Source organism: Hipposideros armiger, unplaced genomic scaffold, assembly GCF_001890085.2.
Source record: "Hipposideros armiger isolate ML-2016 unplaced genomic scaffold, ASM189008v1 scaffold_178, whole genome shotgun sequence".
Classification (NCBI taxonomy): Eukaryota; Metazoa; Chordata; class Mammalia; order Chiroptera; family Hipposideridae; genus Hipposideros; species Hipposideros armiger.
This window is the reverse complement of record NW_017731528.1, coordinates 347,764-363,607: the sequence shown is the minus strand read 5'-3', so window position 1 is coordinate 363,607 and position 15,844 is coordinate 347,764. Positions and strand designations below refer to the sequence as shown.

Below are 15,844 nucleotides of genomic sequence, written 5' to 3'. Positions count from 1 at the left end.
ATGGCTGGTTTGAACCTGAGCAGTTGTTTTTAGAGCTAGAACTATAAAACTCATAGAAGAAAACATGGGCAAAATCTTCATAACATTGGATCTGGCAATGACTTCTGGGACATGACACTAAAAGCACAGGCAACAAAAGAAAAATGTACCAATTGGACTTCATCAAAATTTAAAACTTCTGCTCATCAAAGGGCACTATTGACAGAACGAAAACGTAACCCACAGAATGAGAGACTATATTTGCAAAACATCCACCTGATAAGGGGTTAATATCCAGAATATCTAAAGAACTTCTGTAACTCAACAACAAAACAAACAACCTGATTAAAAATGGGCAAAGGACTTGAACAGACATTTCTCCAAAAAAGACATACAAATGTCCAGTAAGCACATGAAAGAAAAGGGGGCTCAACGTCACTAATCATCAGGGAAATGCAAATCAGAACCAAGTGAGACTCCACCTCACTGGGATGGAGTGAAGTCACCACTGGGATGGATGCTATTTTAACAAGGAGGAAAACAAGTGCTGGCGAGGACGTGGAGAAAAGGGACCCCTCGTGCCGTGCTGGTGGGACTGCAAATGGGTACAGCCCTGTGAGAGACAGTGTGGGGAGTCCTCCAAAGAATCAACACAGAACTACCATGTGACCCACTGACCCCACTTGTGAGGACACACCAGAAGAATGGGAAGCAGGGCTCACACAGACACCTGTGTGCACCATGCTCACAGCAGCACCGTTCACACTAGCCACATAAGGTGGGGACGACCCAAGCGTCCACTGCCAGATGGTGGGCAAACACAATGGGATACACACACAGGGGAATGTCATTCCACCCTAAAAAGGAAGGGAATCCTGTCACCCGTGACAACATAGGTGGGCCCTGAAAACATTATGCTGAGTGAAATAAATCCGTCACAGGAGGACAAGCACTGTGTGATCCCACTCCTACGAGGCCCCAGAGCAGTCAGATCATAGGGACAGAGAGTGGAAGAGAGGTCGCAGGGGCAGGAGGGAGGAAAGAATGGGGACTTAGTGTTTAACTGGGACACTTTTGATTGGGACAATGGGAAGTGTTTGGAAATAGACAGTGGTGACAGGTGCACACACTGTAAAGGTACTCACTGCCACTGAACTGTAGTTAAAAATAGTTAAAATGGTAAACTTTATCCCACTAGAAACACGGTCATCATCACACAGACAAATTAGTGAGTGGTTTAGCTTTTCAACTAGGATACAGAGGGTGCCAAATTCTAACTCCATGCTACTGGAGTGACGCCTGGCCGTAACATAGGGTTTCTCTGATTCAGGGGCTGTTAATTTAGGACCTACCATGAACTCTGGAGCACATGAATACTCCCTAGAATTTCTAGTAAGCATGTGTGTCAGTAGGTGAGTGCACTATTCTGAGAAGTTCCAAAGATTTCACTAGATTCTCAATTCAATCCTTCTCAGGTAACCAAATCCTTTACTCCAGATTAAATGGCCATCATTCTAAAACTAACTATTTAGCATTTATAAATGATCGACAAAATAATTATTTAATTACTTCAAATGTATATTAGAAATATGCACAACCAGCCTGATACAGCTGATAATTTTTAGACAGTAATGATGTAACATCCAGATAAAGAAAGTGATTTCTTTAGGTATCAGTTATAGTTTTCTGTTTGTACGCAGCAGGCACGGTGGCAGCAGAGACTAGATCTGAGCACACTTTCACTGCTTCTCACTGCTCTCACCTGGGAACACCAAGATGGCATGTGACCAATAATTCAAGGAAAATTTCAGACACACATATATATTAAAACTCACGTTTAACTCAGTGGCTTTACTTATTAAAATAAAAATTTTCAAAATAGGTAATAATAATAATGCTTTAAAAAAAACCAATATATACAACTGACATTCCTACGCTAAGAATAAAAGGTCATAAGACCATGTGTGTTCGCAGCAAGCAGGCGTGTTTCCTCTTCTGTTACCTTCAGCTGGGTCTCCGTGGGGGTGGAGGCCAAGAAGGGGGGCTGCCCCACCAGCATCTCGAAGAGAATCACGCCGACGCTCCACCAGTCACAGAGCTGAGTGTACCCTGGAAGACAGGCACGTACTCCTCTCAAAGACCTGCACGAAACCTCAGGCGCTTCCCGATGGCCACTGGGAAGCACGGCTCAGGGGCATGCGTGTTGTGCAGAAGGAAACTGACCTACACACATGTGTCTCCTTGCACGTGTGGCTCAGAATAAAGGCTGGAAAGGGCACCTGTGAGAGGTGACAGCTTCATGTACAGAGGAGGATGGTCATTTGCCTTTTCTTAGTTTCAGTCATTAGTCTGTGATAAACACAGGATGCTTTTGTAATAATAAAAGGCTTCTTAATTTGAAAAGATTACTTGCTGTCAGTGACAGTGCTAACCAGAGTGCTAAGTTCTTTAAGGACATGCAAACAGACACAAATTAAAACAGTAGAAACCACAAAACAGAAAGTGCTAAGACCTGTCAATAGACAGGTGTGTGCAGTGATAAGGGCTTCCCAGAGAGGCTCTCCTAGGGGGGTCTGGAAGAAGGTGAAGAAAATGGAGGAAAGGAGGAGAGAAGGGGGCACTTAGATGAAGGGAACAGGTGTTGCCAAAGACAGTCTGTGTGAGGCACTTCCTAGCAGGCTCTTGGTCACAGAGCTCCCAGATGGAGCTGAGGCGGGTCACTTGCTCAGGGGCCCCCGGAGACTGCCGACAACAAGGCTCGCTTTTCTCTGATGCTCTCCCACTTCTCCTCCAGAGCCCCATGGTCCAGCCCAAGCCAGGCTCCAGTCTTGATGTCACCTAACCATGGCTAGGTGCGACCTGGGACATAAGACCTGCTGGCAGGACTGCCAGTCTAGCTCCTGGGCGGGTGGCACTACAGGCTGCAGAATAACTCCACCCCTTGGTTGTGGGCCTGTGCACTGGGTGGGGTGCTGGGGGACACGGATATCCCCCCACAGCCTGGCCTCCCTCCTCCTACTTTGTGGTTACTATTCCCAATGCCTCTCAGAGTGGTTTCTGTCACAGATGTGGCTCTGACAGCGAACAATGGAAATTGAGACTTGGCTCGAGGCTGGCTGGCTGCAACGACGTGGAACAGCAATGTGCAGAGACGGCCGTGCACCATGGACTCCTGCTCAGACCAGACCCACACAGTGCTCCTGCTATGGCCATGCAGCAGGTCCCTGAAAAGCTCCTCTGGGATATCACATTCTGGACACCAGTCAATATCACATGTGGACACCACCCCCACTGAGCACTTGTAGTTCTGTGCACACTGCTGCCCCCAAACGTCATCTGCAAGACGTTTCTGGACAAGCAGGGAGGGCGGGGAAACAACCCTGGGACTCTGTGACACCCAATGACCCGCCGGAGGGACAGACAGGCAGTGTCTCCGTGACCCTCACGATGGTCTCCATCACATGTCTGGCAGAGCCATTTGGAGGGATTCCTTCGGGTCCCAGGTAGGAAGCACACACCCCACCCAAAGGAAGGAGAGAGCAAAGACTGCCCAGCGGTGACTTCCATCCCCAAACACAAGTGACGCATGTTTCCATGAGAACCCATTACAATGGGAATATGGGGAGGGCGAAGGGGGGTCTTAGCAAGCTGGAACCAGGGATACAGTGAGAGGACTGGAATGAAGACGGCCTCCCATCGGGCGGTAGGAGAGGAGTATGGACGCTGGAGGCCAGCGGCCAGGCACCCACCTTTCCGGAGCAGCACTTCTGGCGCGATATAATTTGGGGTCCCAACCAGGGAGTGGGCCAGACACCTCTGATGCTGCTTCCTGGCTCTCTGTTCCAGGGTCTTCAGCCTGTCTCCACACCGACAATTTGACACGTCGTCCCAGAGGTCGCTGGGCTCCATGCTGTCCTGCCTGATGTGGCTCCCTTCCACCAAGGAATCAGGGCGGAGAAAGAAGAAAATACAAAACGAAGTAAACCGTCAGCATTCAACAACACAACAGATCACAGCTTCAGATGAAGAGTAACCAGCCCAGCTTCTGGCACCCTGAGAGGTGGCCCGGAGGCTCCGCGGGGCGGCCCGTGGTCCCGGGGCTGAGACGCTGCATGCGGCCAGAGGGAACCAGGGCACAAATGATGGTGCTGTGATCGTGGGACCGCAGGCAGCGCTGGGCCCAGGCACCTGAGGGACTCTGAGAAACACTGAGGGACATCACTCTGAGCCCTTTGCAGGCCAGTCCCAACAGGCTTATACCTGCGACAAGAGGCGCTTTGTGCATGTGCCACCAGAGCGAGCATGCAGGATGTGTTTTAAGGTGACCATGGAATAGCCTAAGAGGACTGAAAAATGCCAACAAAAATGACTTAAATGCCATAAAATGGGAATGGCTTAGGAAAGCATGAGCTATGGTGTTAACATAAATGCTGGGAGAATCCGAGCTATAAACAAGATAAGGGCCCTCTGCTTTTGACTTTCCCGCACAGCACAGCTACAGGAGACGGAGGAAACCACACCACATCTACACCTACCCCCGGACACTACAGGGGGACTCAGGGTAGCCACACAGATCGCTCCTCAGGGTCCTGAACACTCGCTTTTGAAGGCTCATTGTAATAGGGCAGCGTGATGGTTCCTTACAAAGGCCCATGACACCCCACAGCCTACTGTCCCCAAAATATCAGAGCAAAAAGGAACTTCACCAACTTAAAAACACCCTCACACAGGTCACTCTATTTCCGTAGGAAGGAAAGGACGTCACACCAAATTATAAAATAAGGGAGTGACAGACAATTTCGCCAGGTAAGCCACCAGGCTGGGCTGCAACTGCCCTTCTCTGTGGCCTGAGACAGTACCTTTCTGGTAGTACTTGGAGTTGTGGGTCCACCGGAAGCCAGTGCAGAGGCCAAAGTCGGTCAGTTTGATGTGACCATCAAGATCTATCAAAATATTGTCTGGCTTGATGTCCCGGTGGATGAAGCCCATCTTGTGGACACTCTCGATGGCCAGGGTCAGCTCCGCAATGTAAAAGCGGGCCAGGTGCTCGGGGAACACCTCCATGCGGATCAGCAGGCTCATCATGTCCCCCCCCGGGATGTAGTCCATCACAAAGTACAGGCTGTCCTTGTCCTGGAAGGAATAGTACAGCTTCACCACCCACTCATTGTCCGCCTCGGCCAGGATATCCCTCTCGGCCTTGACATGCGCTACTTGGTTCCGGTTCAGGACATCCTTTTTCCTCAGGGTCTTCATGGCGTACAGGGCATGAGTGTCCACCTTGCATGCCAGGCACACCTCCCCAAAGGCGCCGATGCCCAGGGTTTTGATTTTCACAAACATGGACTTGTCCATCTTGGCCCTCTTCAGCCTGTTGTAGTTGGACTCCTTCTGGTACAGGATCTTCCGCATCTGCTCCTGCTCGGCCTCGCAGAGCCCCGCCTGTGTAGAAGAAGACAAGGTCACGTCACAGGGGGTCTGGGGGAGATGCCCTAGGACTGACTGGACCCCACCTGGATCTACAGGAATGACAGAACGGAAGAATGGGTCCGACATGCTCCACGCAAGAGGACACTCGGTTTTGTTCCTTGTACCACAGGCAGACACAAATCTGGAACCCAAAGGGAGACAAGTAGCCAGCTCTCTCCCGAGGTGGCTTTAGGCCCTAAAAACTAAAGGAAACGCCTACTAATAAAAATCTGTGGGAAAGGGGACCACAAAATTCCTGGAACTTGAAGAGCAATCTACTATTTTAATAGCTCAGGGAAAATAGGAAAACAAAAAAGAAAAAGTCAATGAAAATGGGAAAGCACAAACCCCACAAATTTTTGGAATTTGAAATTATTGGTTTATGTGATTTCAATGTATTTTAACATTTCATTTAAATAATTTCATCAATTATCTTGTCTAGCTGTTTAGTGTCAAGTAGGGTAAATATATTTAAAACATTACTTAATATCGACTTAAAGAAAGGATAAATGAATCACTACTGTATTTTTCTTTATAAATCCCACAATTTCAATTCATAAAACCTCAAACTTTATTCCTACTCTTCCCAAAGTGTTTTAACTACTGGTTAGTAAATCCTGAGGATTTCTGTTCATGAATGAGGACACAACCTAACAAGTCATTTGGTAGTTTTCCTGTTGGCACCTCAGGACAGCCAGTGTTGATCCCCGACGCGAGGTGACAGGGGACGGCAGGCTGCAACACCTGTTGTTGCTTCAGGTCACTCGGGCATGCCCATGCCACGGCCCGGAGATGACAGGTCTGTACCCAAGGTGACAAGGCAGAAGTGGAAGGCATGTGCTGCGATTCCTGTTACGGGCTTGGGGGCGGGCCAGGGACAGCGGTAGGAATGAAAGGAGACATTACTCTGGCCATTTCCTGCTCCAGCTGCAGCCTGCGGTTGACCTTCTGCTGGTAGGTCTTGATGACATTCTCCACGTGCTGCTCCATGAAGAACTTGAACGCGTAGGGCGAGTAGCTCTTGATGCGAGACTCTCTTTTCTCCTCGTCTCTGCTGCTTTTGCGGACAGGTACGGGGGACGTCTGGATCTGCTTCTTATCCTTCCCGCCTCTGTCGGCCTTGGCGCCTTTGGGGCCCCGGTCGGCCCGGTCAGGGGGCTCACCCTGCGCGCCCCGCAGCCGTTGCTCCACCTCGGTGCATAGGCTGTCCAAGTCCGCCTGCTCAGCTGCGCCGCGCAGCAGCAGGTGTTTGGGGTACGGCGGGGGTGGGCACCGCACGTCCACGTCCCGCGGGAAGGTGCCGGTGCTCCCCAAAGGCGGAGGGTGCTCGTCGGTGGACTCGGGCCCCTCGGGGCTGGGGGCAGGCGGCGGCACCCAGGCTGGGTGGGAGGGCCCCACGGCCGTCTGGGGCTCGGGCCTGAGCACACGCACGCTCTTCACTGGGTGCAGGATGTGCGCAGCCGTGACGGCCGTGATGGTGTTCGGGGAGGCCACGGCCACTTGCTGCTGGTGGCTGTTGAAGGAGCTGGTTCTGCTGGGCACAGGGCCCTCAGGCAGGAAGGCCACGTGCGGGCGCGGCGGCGCCTCCAGGCCCGGCTTCTGCAGAGAGTCTCGACGGGCCAGGGCAGGCGCCGGCCAGGGTTGCACAGGCGCGCTGCCTGCCTCGTACAGGTCCGCGTTGAGGCTGTTCCTGGAGGGTGCCAGCAGACTCTGAGGGGGGCCCATCATGTGCGCCTGGGTGGCCTGTTTGTGGTGCGGGTGTGGCACGTACAGCCCCGCAGCGGCTCCCGCTGGCTGAAACGCGTGGCCTGCCCCAGGCTGCCCAGACGGGCCCTTGGCAGCTAGGTTGGCGTACCCACCGGTATCCGGTGGCGTCTTGTTCTGGAAGGAGGGGCTGCGCTGGACGCCGTAACCCAGGGGCTCCCCGGGCACTAGCAGGTGCGGCCTGTAGTGTGGGCCCTGCAGCGGGAGGCCTTGGCCCCCAGGCCCTGCCACAGGAAAAGTCATCCCGGCCGCCTCCATGCTGGAAGAGTAACCTTTGGGCTGGTGCTGGGGGCCACCCGGCGCGCAGTGGGGGCTGGCCCCGGCGAAGAGGAAGTCCACATACTGCCGGGGCACCTCCTCCAGCGTGCTGCTCTCGTAGGCGCTGCTCATCTGATGGTAGTGCGGGAAAGGGTCGCCTGCTCCCTCAAAGCTGGGCCTCTGCGGCACAGAGGTGGGCGCGAGGCCCTTTCCTGCAGAGGAAAGAACAGGAGGCATCATTAGAGGGGTCTGTGGAGCGGTTCCAGCACTTTGAGGCTCCTGCTCACCCTAGCAGGCTGACACCGCTCCATGGCTGAAGGCCTCTGGCAGGGCAGGACCCTGTTTGGGGCACATGCAGGCTAGGCTGTATTCTGAGTCAGAAGGCTCTGCCCTGCCCACACAGAACCCTCACAGGGAGGCCTGGTAGAGCCAAGAACCCTTACAGCCACCATGTCAGGCAGAAGTCACAGCCAGACATCACTGTTTCCTCGGCTAAGAAGATCGCACAACTGAGCACACACCACAGGCAAATGCAGAAGAAAACACCACAGAACATGGGCCTGCGGCTCCCCTGGGGGGCTGTGCTAAATCAGGGCCAGTGGGCTGAGCACTGTCAAGAAGAAGACAGAAGTCTGTGCCCTCGTAGCAAAAAGATGCAGCTTCCAATGCCTGTGCAATCCTCACTCAACAATGGAGTAGGTTTATCCAAGGCCTTCCACAAAGTAGGGAATACACCTTTTGCTAAGTATCCTGAGTCCCTTATCACACCTAGTCTGGTGTCTAGGCACCAGACAATTGTGCCAGCAGCTCCATCCTGGAGGAAGACCATCCACCTGTCATCGGCCTGTGAAGCAGTGTTAGGTGCTGGAGCACTGGTATTCCCACAGGCTACGGTGTGAGAAGAAGCGTGTTCTAGAACCCATGAACCTCCTTTTTCAAAGACTCCTCCACAGGCCCGAGAGAAAGTCAAAAGAACGGTTTTATTCTCACTCTGCTGGGTTGCCTAATTTTGGTATCCAGTGAATTTTTCAATCTTTCATAAAAGAAAACAAGCACCTCCCCCCAGGTAGGAAGTATCACAGCTCATTTCAGACCGGGGAGGGGGGGGGCACCCAGGTAAGTCCCAGCTTCTACAGCCCTTCAGCATGAAAGTCAGAGCAGGGCAGGCTCGGCTCACCCACAACCGGCATGGGGCAGTGTGCTGAGAGTGGGTGTGCTGAGCACGGCCTCGCTGTGCCTCCCTCGTGAGTATACAAATCCCAAGCATCCTGGCTCCCAGGGCAGGTCTGCGCTCACCCGGGGAGGTCTGCTTGATGACACGCACGATCTGCTCGTTCCTGGGGTCCAGGTAGCCCATCTTGCTGATGTAGTCCAGGGCGGCCTCGATGCTCCTGCTGCCAGTCTGCTTGAGCGCTCGGCCTGCCATCTCCTGCAGGAAGCACACGTGCCACTGTCAACAAAGCCACCAGGGGCTCCCATCACCCGCACCTGACTACTGTGACACTCGCCTCTCTGTGCCGGCTAGAGTCTCAGAATGACAGTCTGACCCGCACTAAACCACAGCCTGTTCAGCGAGTGTCAAGAGCATATGGGAATTTGGGTGGGGGACCTGAAGGGATCTTAAGTTCTGCGTTTTAGAAAACATGTGTGCTTGGGCTGATACGTTCTGATTTGGGGGTGTAAACCTAACACTAGAACAGTATGCCAGGAAGACCTTGCTTTGACCCAGCTCACCCCCAGGCTCAATCTGAGAGGGGCGTGGGTACCAGGTGACCAGCCCCAAGGGGAGGGGAGTCTGTCAAAGAGCCATTTATAGAAAGCATCCCAAATACCTACTGTTTACAATGCCCTGTGCTGCCTATAGCAGCAGGGGACTTGTGCTAAGGGCCTTGGTCTAGCGGGACAGGGCAAGGAGCCATGCCCGGCGCAGGACAGGCCCCTCAGAATTGTGGTGGGACAGGCACTGCTGAGCACATGGGAAGATGCAGGTAGTGTGGATGGGGGTCACAGGAGACAGACTCCTTCCGCCGAGGGAGTGGACCCCAGGGACCGCCTATGGAAGAGATGGGGCGCACATAGCTGACTCCTCAAGGACAGACAGAATTTGGGCAGGTGGGAGCCCAGTAGAGGAAAGGTAGTCTTGGAACAGTCAGAGCAGGAGCCTGGCGGGGAGGGTAGGCTGGAAGCCTGAGGAAGCAACAGGAGAAACCACGGACTGGGTAGAGGGACCTGGGGTTTTGCCCTGATTTGAAGGCAGTTGCAGAAGCTTTCCAACAGGGACATGGGTCAATGAGAAGACTGATCTGGGGCAGAGAGATGACTGGCCAGCTGGAGGCGCTGTCATGTGGGGAAGATCAAGCAAGCAGGGCTGTGAAGGCTGTGGTCCAGGAGCCTTAGGATCAGGTCTGCAGAGCCGTGGGCCAACAGGAAAGACAGGGAGAGCGGAGGACGACCACACAGGCCGGCCTACTGGGCACGGGCATGGAGCAGGCAGAGGCGGCATAGATTCCACAGAAGGGAACCTGGAGCGTCCTGAGGTCAAGGGGCCAGTGGGTGGGTAAGGAAGAAACAAAATGCAGAAGCAAGGGGGTGATGATGGGATAGGAGGGGCCTGAGGACACAGGGTGGGAAAGGGAACGGGGTGACAGCTTACGAAGCAGACTGGGAGATGGTAATAAGGACAGAGCTGTGTTTCAAAGGCAGCACTTAGATCGACAAAAAGGGCAAGTGTAAAAAATCTGGAAGAGCTGCTGAGAGAGAGCAGAGTTCAGAAGGGGACACTTGGGTGCAGCCCTCACCCTGCTTCATGGCTCTGTGATGCAATGGGTCACTTCTGTGAAGGCGTCTCCACAGCTCAGAGAAAGACAGGTGAGACCGCCTTTCATCAGGGAGCTTCTGGTGCCCGTTTTTAAAATGTGCCATTAGGAGCAGACCCCTAACCACAAGCCCTTCAGCCAGCATGAACTGTCCACGCTGTTCTGTGTGAAATGTGGCAGCGGCCCATCTGCAGGGTGAACTGCCATGCGTGTTTATAACTCCAGATCTGCTCCATGCCAGGCATCGGCTAAGAAAAGTATGCACGGATGGTTCAACTCTCTTCCTGTTTACCGGCTGCCCTGACTTCAGGACTTGTACATTTACTGTGCTGCAAATCTAGGAACTTAATAAAAAAGAATCAACAGGAGGCGACCACAAATAATGACTAGTGTTCACAGGGATGTTTCTAACCATAAACCTCAGCACTTTAATGTCGTTTATCAGATAAAACCTTCGAATAACCTGAGTCGGCCAGGTCTGCCCTGGTCTGTCACTGGCCTCGCTAAGCAAAGGGGGCTTGTGTGTGAACCCTCAGGCCTCTGTACACATACACACTGCCATGCTGCCAAAACTGAAGGGAGGGCAGAAGCCGCCCACATCCACCGGGTATATGCAGCTCATCGGCTGCCGTGGCTACTCATGGCAAGAGCCCCATGTCACTGAGCCCTGACCCTATCAAACAGAACAACCTGCTTCCTGTGGGCGGCTGTGCCACACTCAGGCTCTGTGACCCAGTCCTCAGTCGCCAAGCCAGCAGCTTGGGGTGTCACCACGAGAAGGTAAATCTGCTCAGAGAGGTGCAGAGTGAGGGGTATGGCCAGCAGGTGGGAGGTGGCCTCCAGCAAGGTCAGCGGCCCCTGTGGGCACAGTCAGAGAGCACGACAGGGTCCAAAGAATGTCACACACAGCGTTTCTAGTTATGCCCTCAGCGAGCCTGTGCCCAGCAGCCTTGGGCAGCAACCAGCTCTCCAGCTGCCATGGGTCCGAAAAGCCTGCCCCACCAGCCGCTCACAGCAGGAGGCCCGCTGGCTAGCAGAGGAGGGCTGGCGGTGGGTTGGCTCTGTGGCTCTGCTGGCCCCTGGCCCTGGAGGCAGGCTGTCTCTCCTGCTGGGCCCAGGCCACAGGGAAAGGTTGTCTTCTGGCCAGGTGTGCGCCCACCTGACCTGTCACCTGAGAACAGGCAAGAGCTGAGGCAAACCTGCCACGTTCCTACAAATTATGACTCCTAACTCATAGGAAGACAGTTGGGTTCACACACTCTGCAGCTCGACAGTGTTACGGGCATCAACACAGGACTGAGAGCAGTTTAAATTCAGTGAGAAGTTATTATGTACAAAGAAAGGAATTCCTACAGAGATCCTCTCCCTGGCCCTTCCCGGTAAGGAAGCATTTTTCAAATGTTAGCAAAGTTATAGCCCAACATTTTAACATTCCAACGATGAGTTTTGACCAGAAAAAGAGAAATGAACAGCTTTGGCCTTGTTGGGTCTATGTCGCCCTCCTGTGTGTCTTTGCCAGCCTGCCTCCCTGTCTTCCTCATACGCACTATCAATTCAAGTTCAAAGTTTAAATGGAGGAAAAGCATCTCTGGCCACAGCTTGCTGAAGAGGCTGAGACCTATGGCCTCCTGGGTGCTGCTGTCCTGGGGTAACAGTTTCAGTAGCTTCTGAGGGCCTCAGACACCACATTCCCAAATTAACAGGCACATCCTCAGCTTGTCAAGGACAAGACAGCACAGCCAGCTTTCAGGCTGGGTGGTATTCCTCTTCTCCTTAGAAAGAAATCTGATCCAAAAGACTAGACTTCTTAAGAACAGAGGAGACTGAAGAACTAGGGAGCACGGGGTTCCTGAGGTGCTTACATGGAAGTTACAGCCCCCAGCGGAAAGGCGCGTGGGTGACAAATGAAGCAAGGCCCACGTGTTTTCTCGCAGGGTTCGCTGCTGCGTTACATTGTCTGGTCTTTTAGAAGCCCAGTGGATGGAGCGCGCAGTTCAGTGTGTCCTGCGCCAGCGCTCAAGCTTCAGTCAGAAGCACAGGCTGGGCGGGACAGTCAGCGGCTGGCGGGCCCAGCCCCCACGCGCTGCGCGTTCTCTGTGGTTCCCAAAGAGAACGCGCAGAGGGCCACCTGGGCTTCTTAAGGCGCCTTTTCCTGTGTGTGCTCAAACGATGATGGGGAAAAAAACTAGAAAAACGAAGTCCCCTTTGAATTGTAAATGTGTGTACACGAAAGGAAAATGAATCACTGCTTCACATCAGCACCACTACCGGAGGGAATTCAACCCTGGCAGTGGCCTCTGAAGGCCAGTGGATGAAGCCACAGCCTTACACCCTAAAAGTATTACACTGCCAGAAGCGTAGAATTTTTGAGGGATATGTAGATGTAGATGTAGATATATAGATAAGACTTATAGATAGGGAGTGAAGAAGAAATTTGGCCTAAAATTAAAGAAACATGAAAAAATTTCAACCTTGCCAATGATCAAAGAAACTCTAATAAAGCAGCCTTTTATAACTATTGTTGGCACCAAAATAAAATAAATTATTAAAAGATAAATAGGCTAGCGAAACTCTTCACAGTCTTATATTTTTGGTGCCAATATAAACCATAAAACTCTTCTGAGGTGAATATTTGTTAATAAGTATTAAAAGGAATTAAATTTGTTTGTACCCTTATTTATTAATTTTACTCCTTGAAATTTATTCTCAGGGTAATTTAAGTAAATTCCATTTGAAAGTCAATTTGGGGCCGGCCGAGTGGAACGTTGGTTAAGAGCTGGCTTAGGATGCCAGAGAACCCCGGTTCAGATCCCACATATGAGGGCCAGTGATGCTGCGCCCTCTACAGCTAAGATGCTGAACAGCAGCTCAACCTGGAGCTGGGCTGCCGTGAGTCGCCGGCGACAGCTAGGCTGCAGCCCCTGCTGCAGTGGGTTGCCATGGGCTACCGTGTGTAGCCAGCAGCCAGCGTGAGTGGCCAGCAGCAGCTGTGAGCCGCCGTCCAGAAGCCGGCGACTGATCTGCCTCACCCGGGAAGAGCACAATGATGATGCCAACTTGGGCCAGTGAAGCAATGTCCTCCAAACTAGACTGAAGAACAAAAGGATAGCAACTTGTCTGTTCCCCTTCCCCCAATTCCCCAACAAAAATCTTTAAAAAAAAAAGGAAGTCAATTTGTATAAGGGTGTCTTCAGAATTAGGCATAATAAATCAGCCCCTCAAATAGAAGGGGATGGGTGTGAGTTAGGAAGAGCTTAAATATTCATGATAATGAAAATACTCCCTATAATACACTTGATGCAGCCATAAAATTGCTTTTATGGCCACAGTTCTTTTACTTCACAAATATTTTCTGAGCATCTACTACTGCTCTAGACACTGAGTATGCAGCTGCGACCAAAACATGCAACTTTCAACAGTGTAAACATGAAAAATGCTCATGTGCAAAATTTATGTCTCTTACTACCATAGTTATGTACAAATTAATCATATCGATGAACAAGGGTTTCAGTAGAACATGAGAAATAAAAAATTTGACTTAATTTGGTTTTATGTTGACATACACAATGATTTTACTAAAGAGGGTAAGACAATAAGAATACTTATACATATGTCAAATTCCATAATAATAAAACTGCCTATATTGTCTCATTACAGAATTGTGGGCAGGTGACAAAAATTCTCCAGGTTACAGCTGATTCCAATGACAGGGCAAGATTTCACAAGGTCATCCCAAGGTTCCTGCCAACTCTAAAGTTCCATGGCTTTCAAGGATGTCTGACAAAATTTTAGAGATTTTACTTTGGCCACTATCAAGACAAGTGAACAGAGGTATGACAACTTAACATACCAAAATCTCTACTAGTTTTCACACACACACACACACACACACACACACACACACACACACACACACTCTTTCAGGGGTCCTGGATCCGTGTATGTCAATTCTTGTGTCCTTAACTGTGTCCAACAATGAGCACGGACAACTCTGTCCCCATCTGCATGGGCTGTAGCTCCCGTTGGGACGTAATTAATTATCAGACTTTCATGCATGTAAGGCAGCACTACATGAAAAAAGTGCGAAGTTTGGACAGAATTTTACACACATTTTTACAGACAAGTATTATAGAAGACAAAACAACTAAAACTTCTCTTATTTCCTTAAGAGGCCAGGGGAAGCACTTGTGTACCTTGTGAGGGACCCTGAGCTAATTCTGGATGTATTTACCATTTCAAGGTCACAAGGCTCACAAACATGCACTGTCAAATTAAAAGATTGAGCCTTTTAATTGGGCCTACTGTATGCTCAGGTAAAAACCCTGATGAGGAGAGAGCGGGTTGGCAGCAGCCTTGCTCCTTTAAGAAAACGTCATCCTTGTAACCTGACAAGGTCCAGGTAGGAACTCTTTGATTGTTACATTTCTAGTGATCAGTTTGCTGTTGTGTATCATAAAACATAAACACATTCACATCCTTGACCTAGCAATTCAAGTTATAGAAGTCAATTTTAAAGGAATATTTACATTTGTCTTATTTTTATACAGGGAAGTTCATCTCAGAATTATTTAGATATAAGAGCAAGATTTAGGAACAATCTAATGTCTCTCAGTAAGTATTAATAAATTAAACATGGTACGTTCATGTAATAGAATATTTTGATGTTGTCAATATATTTAATGACATAGGAAAATGCTCATAATATACTGTTAGGTGAATAAAAAAACACATGACAAAACCTTGTGTATATATGATCCCAGTCTTTATATCTAGACATATACAGGGGAAAAAAATGAAAGGATTTTAATAAGGTTATGGCTACAGGATATATAAGGGATAACTAATATTTTACTTTATGCTATTTTCCATAGTTAACATTTTTAGTTAGAAGAACAAAATGTTACCAAAAACAAAGTGAAATAATAAGTTATAGTGAGGTAGCATTTAATAGTAGTTACTGTTCAAGGGTATCTAATTTTTTAATTATAATTTAACTTTTTATTTTTCAATTATGATCGACACTCAATAATATTTTATACTAGTTTTAGCTGTACAGCATAGTGGTTAGACATTTATATAATTTATGAAGTGATTCCCTCCCACCATTATGCACAGTCCAGTACCCCCCTGGTATCACACATAGTTATTACCATATTATTGACTATAATCCCTATGCTTTACTTTACATCCCCATGACTATTTTGTATCTGCCAATTTGTACTTCTTATTCTCTTCCCCTTTCTCACCCTGTCTCCCAATCCCTCTCTCATCTGGCAACCATCAGTTTGTTCTCTGAATTTGTGAGACTGCCAAGAAACAATATTTCATCAGAAAATTGGAAGATTATTCCAATAGTGACTGCCGTTGTGATTAGTGATGTTTGCAAACCTACACAAACATGTTTTTATTCTAGTATATTCCACTAAGTTGTTCTAGTTTTCCTATTATGACCCCAGTAATAAAACACCCACTTTGCATTTACTTATCATAATTTGGCTGCATGTTCAGCAGTAAGCACTGCCTTTTGACATGGTCTTGCAACTTTGCAGGCCCTCAAA

General features: G+C 50.0%; 1 protein-coding gene across 1 annotated transcript in view; it reads right to left on the bottom strand.

The window, feature by feature from the left end:
• LATS2 (large tumor suppressor kinase 2) overlaps positions 1-15,844 on the bottom strand; it is an 82,993-nt gene that overhangs the window by 3,012 nt on the left and 64,137 nt on the right. Inside the window, exons 3-7 of the mRNA XM_019652395.1 lie at positions 8,767-8,899; positions 6,355-7,682; positions 4,839-5,421; positions 3,729-3,911; positions 1,982-2,088 (exon numbers count right to left, since the gene is read on the bottom strand). Coding sequence (XP_019507940.1) covers positions 1,982-2,088; positions 3,729-3,911; positions 4,839-5,421; positions 6,355-7,682; positions 8,767-8,899 — 2,334 coding nt within the window. The remainder of the gene's footprint in view (positions 1-1,981; positions 2,089-3,728; positions 3,912-4,838; positions 5,422-6,354; positions 7,683-8,766; positions 8,900-15,844) is intronic.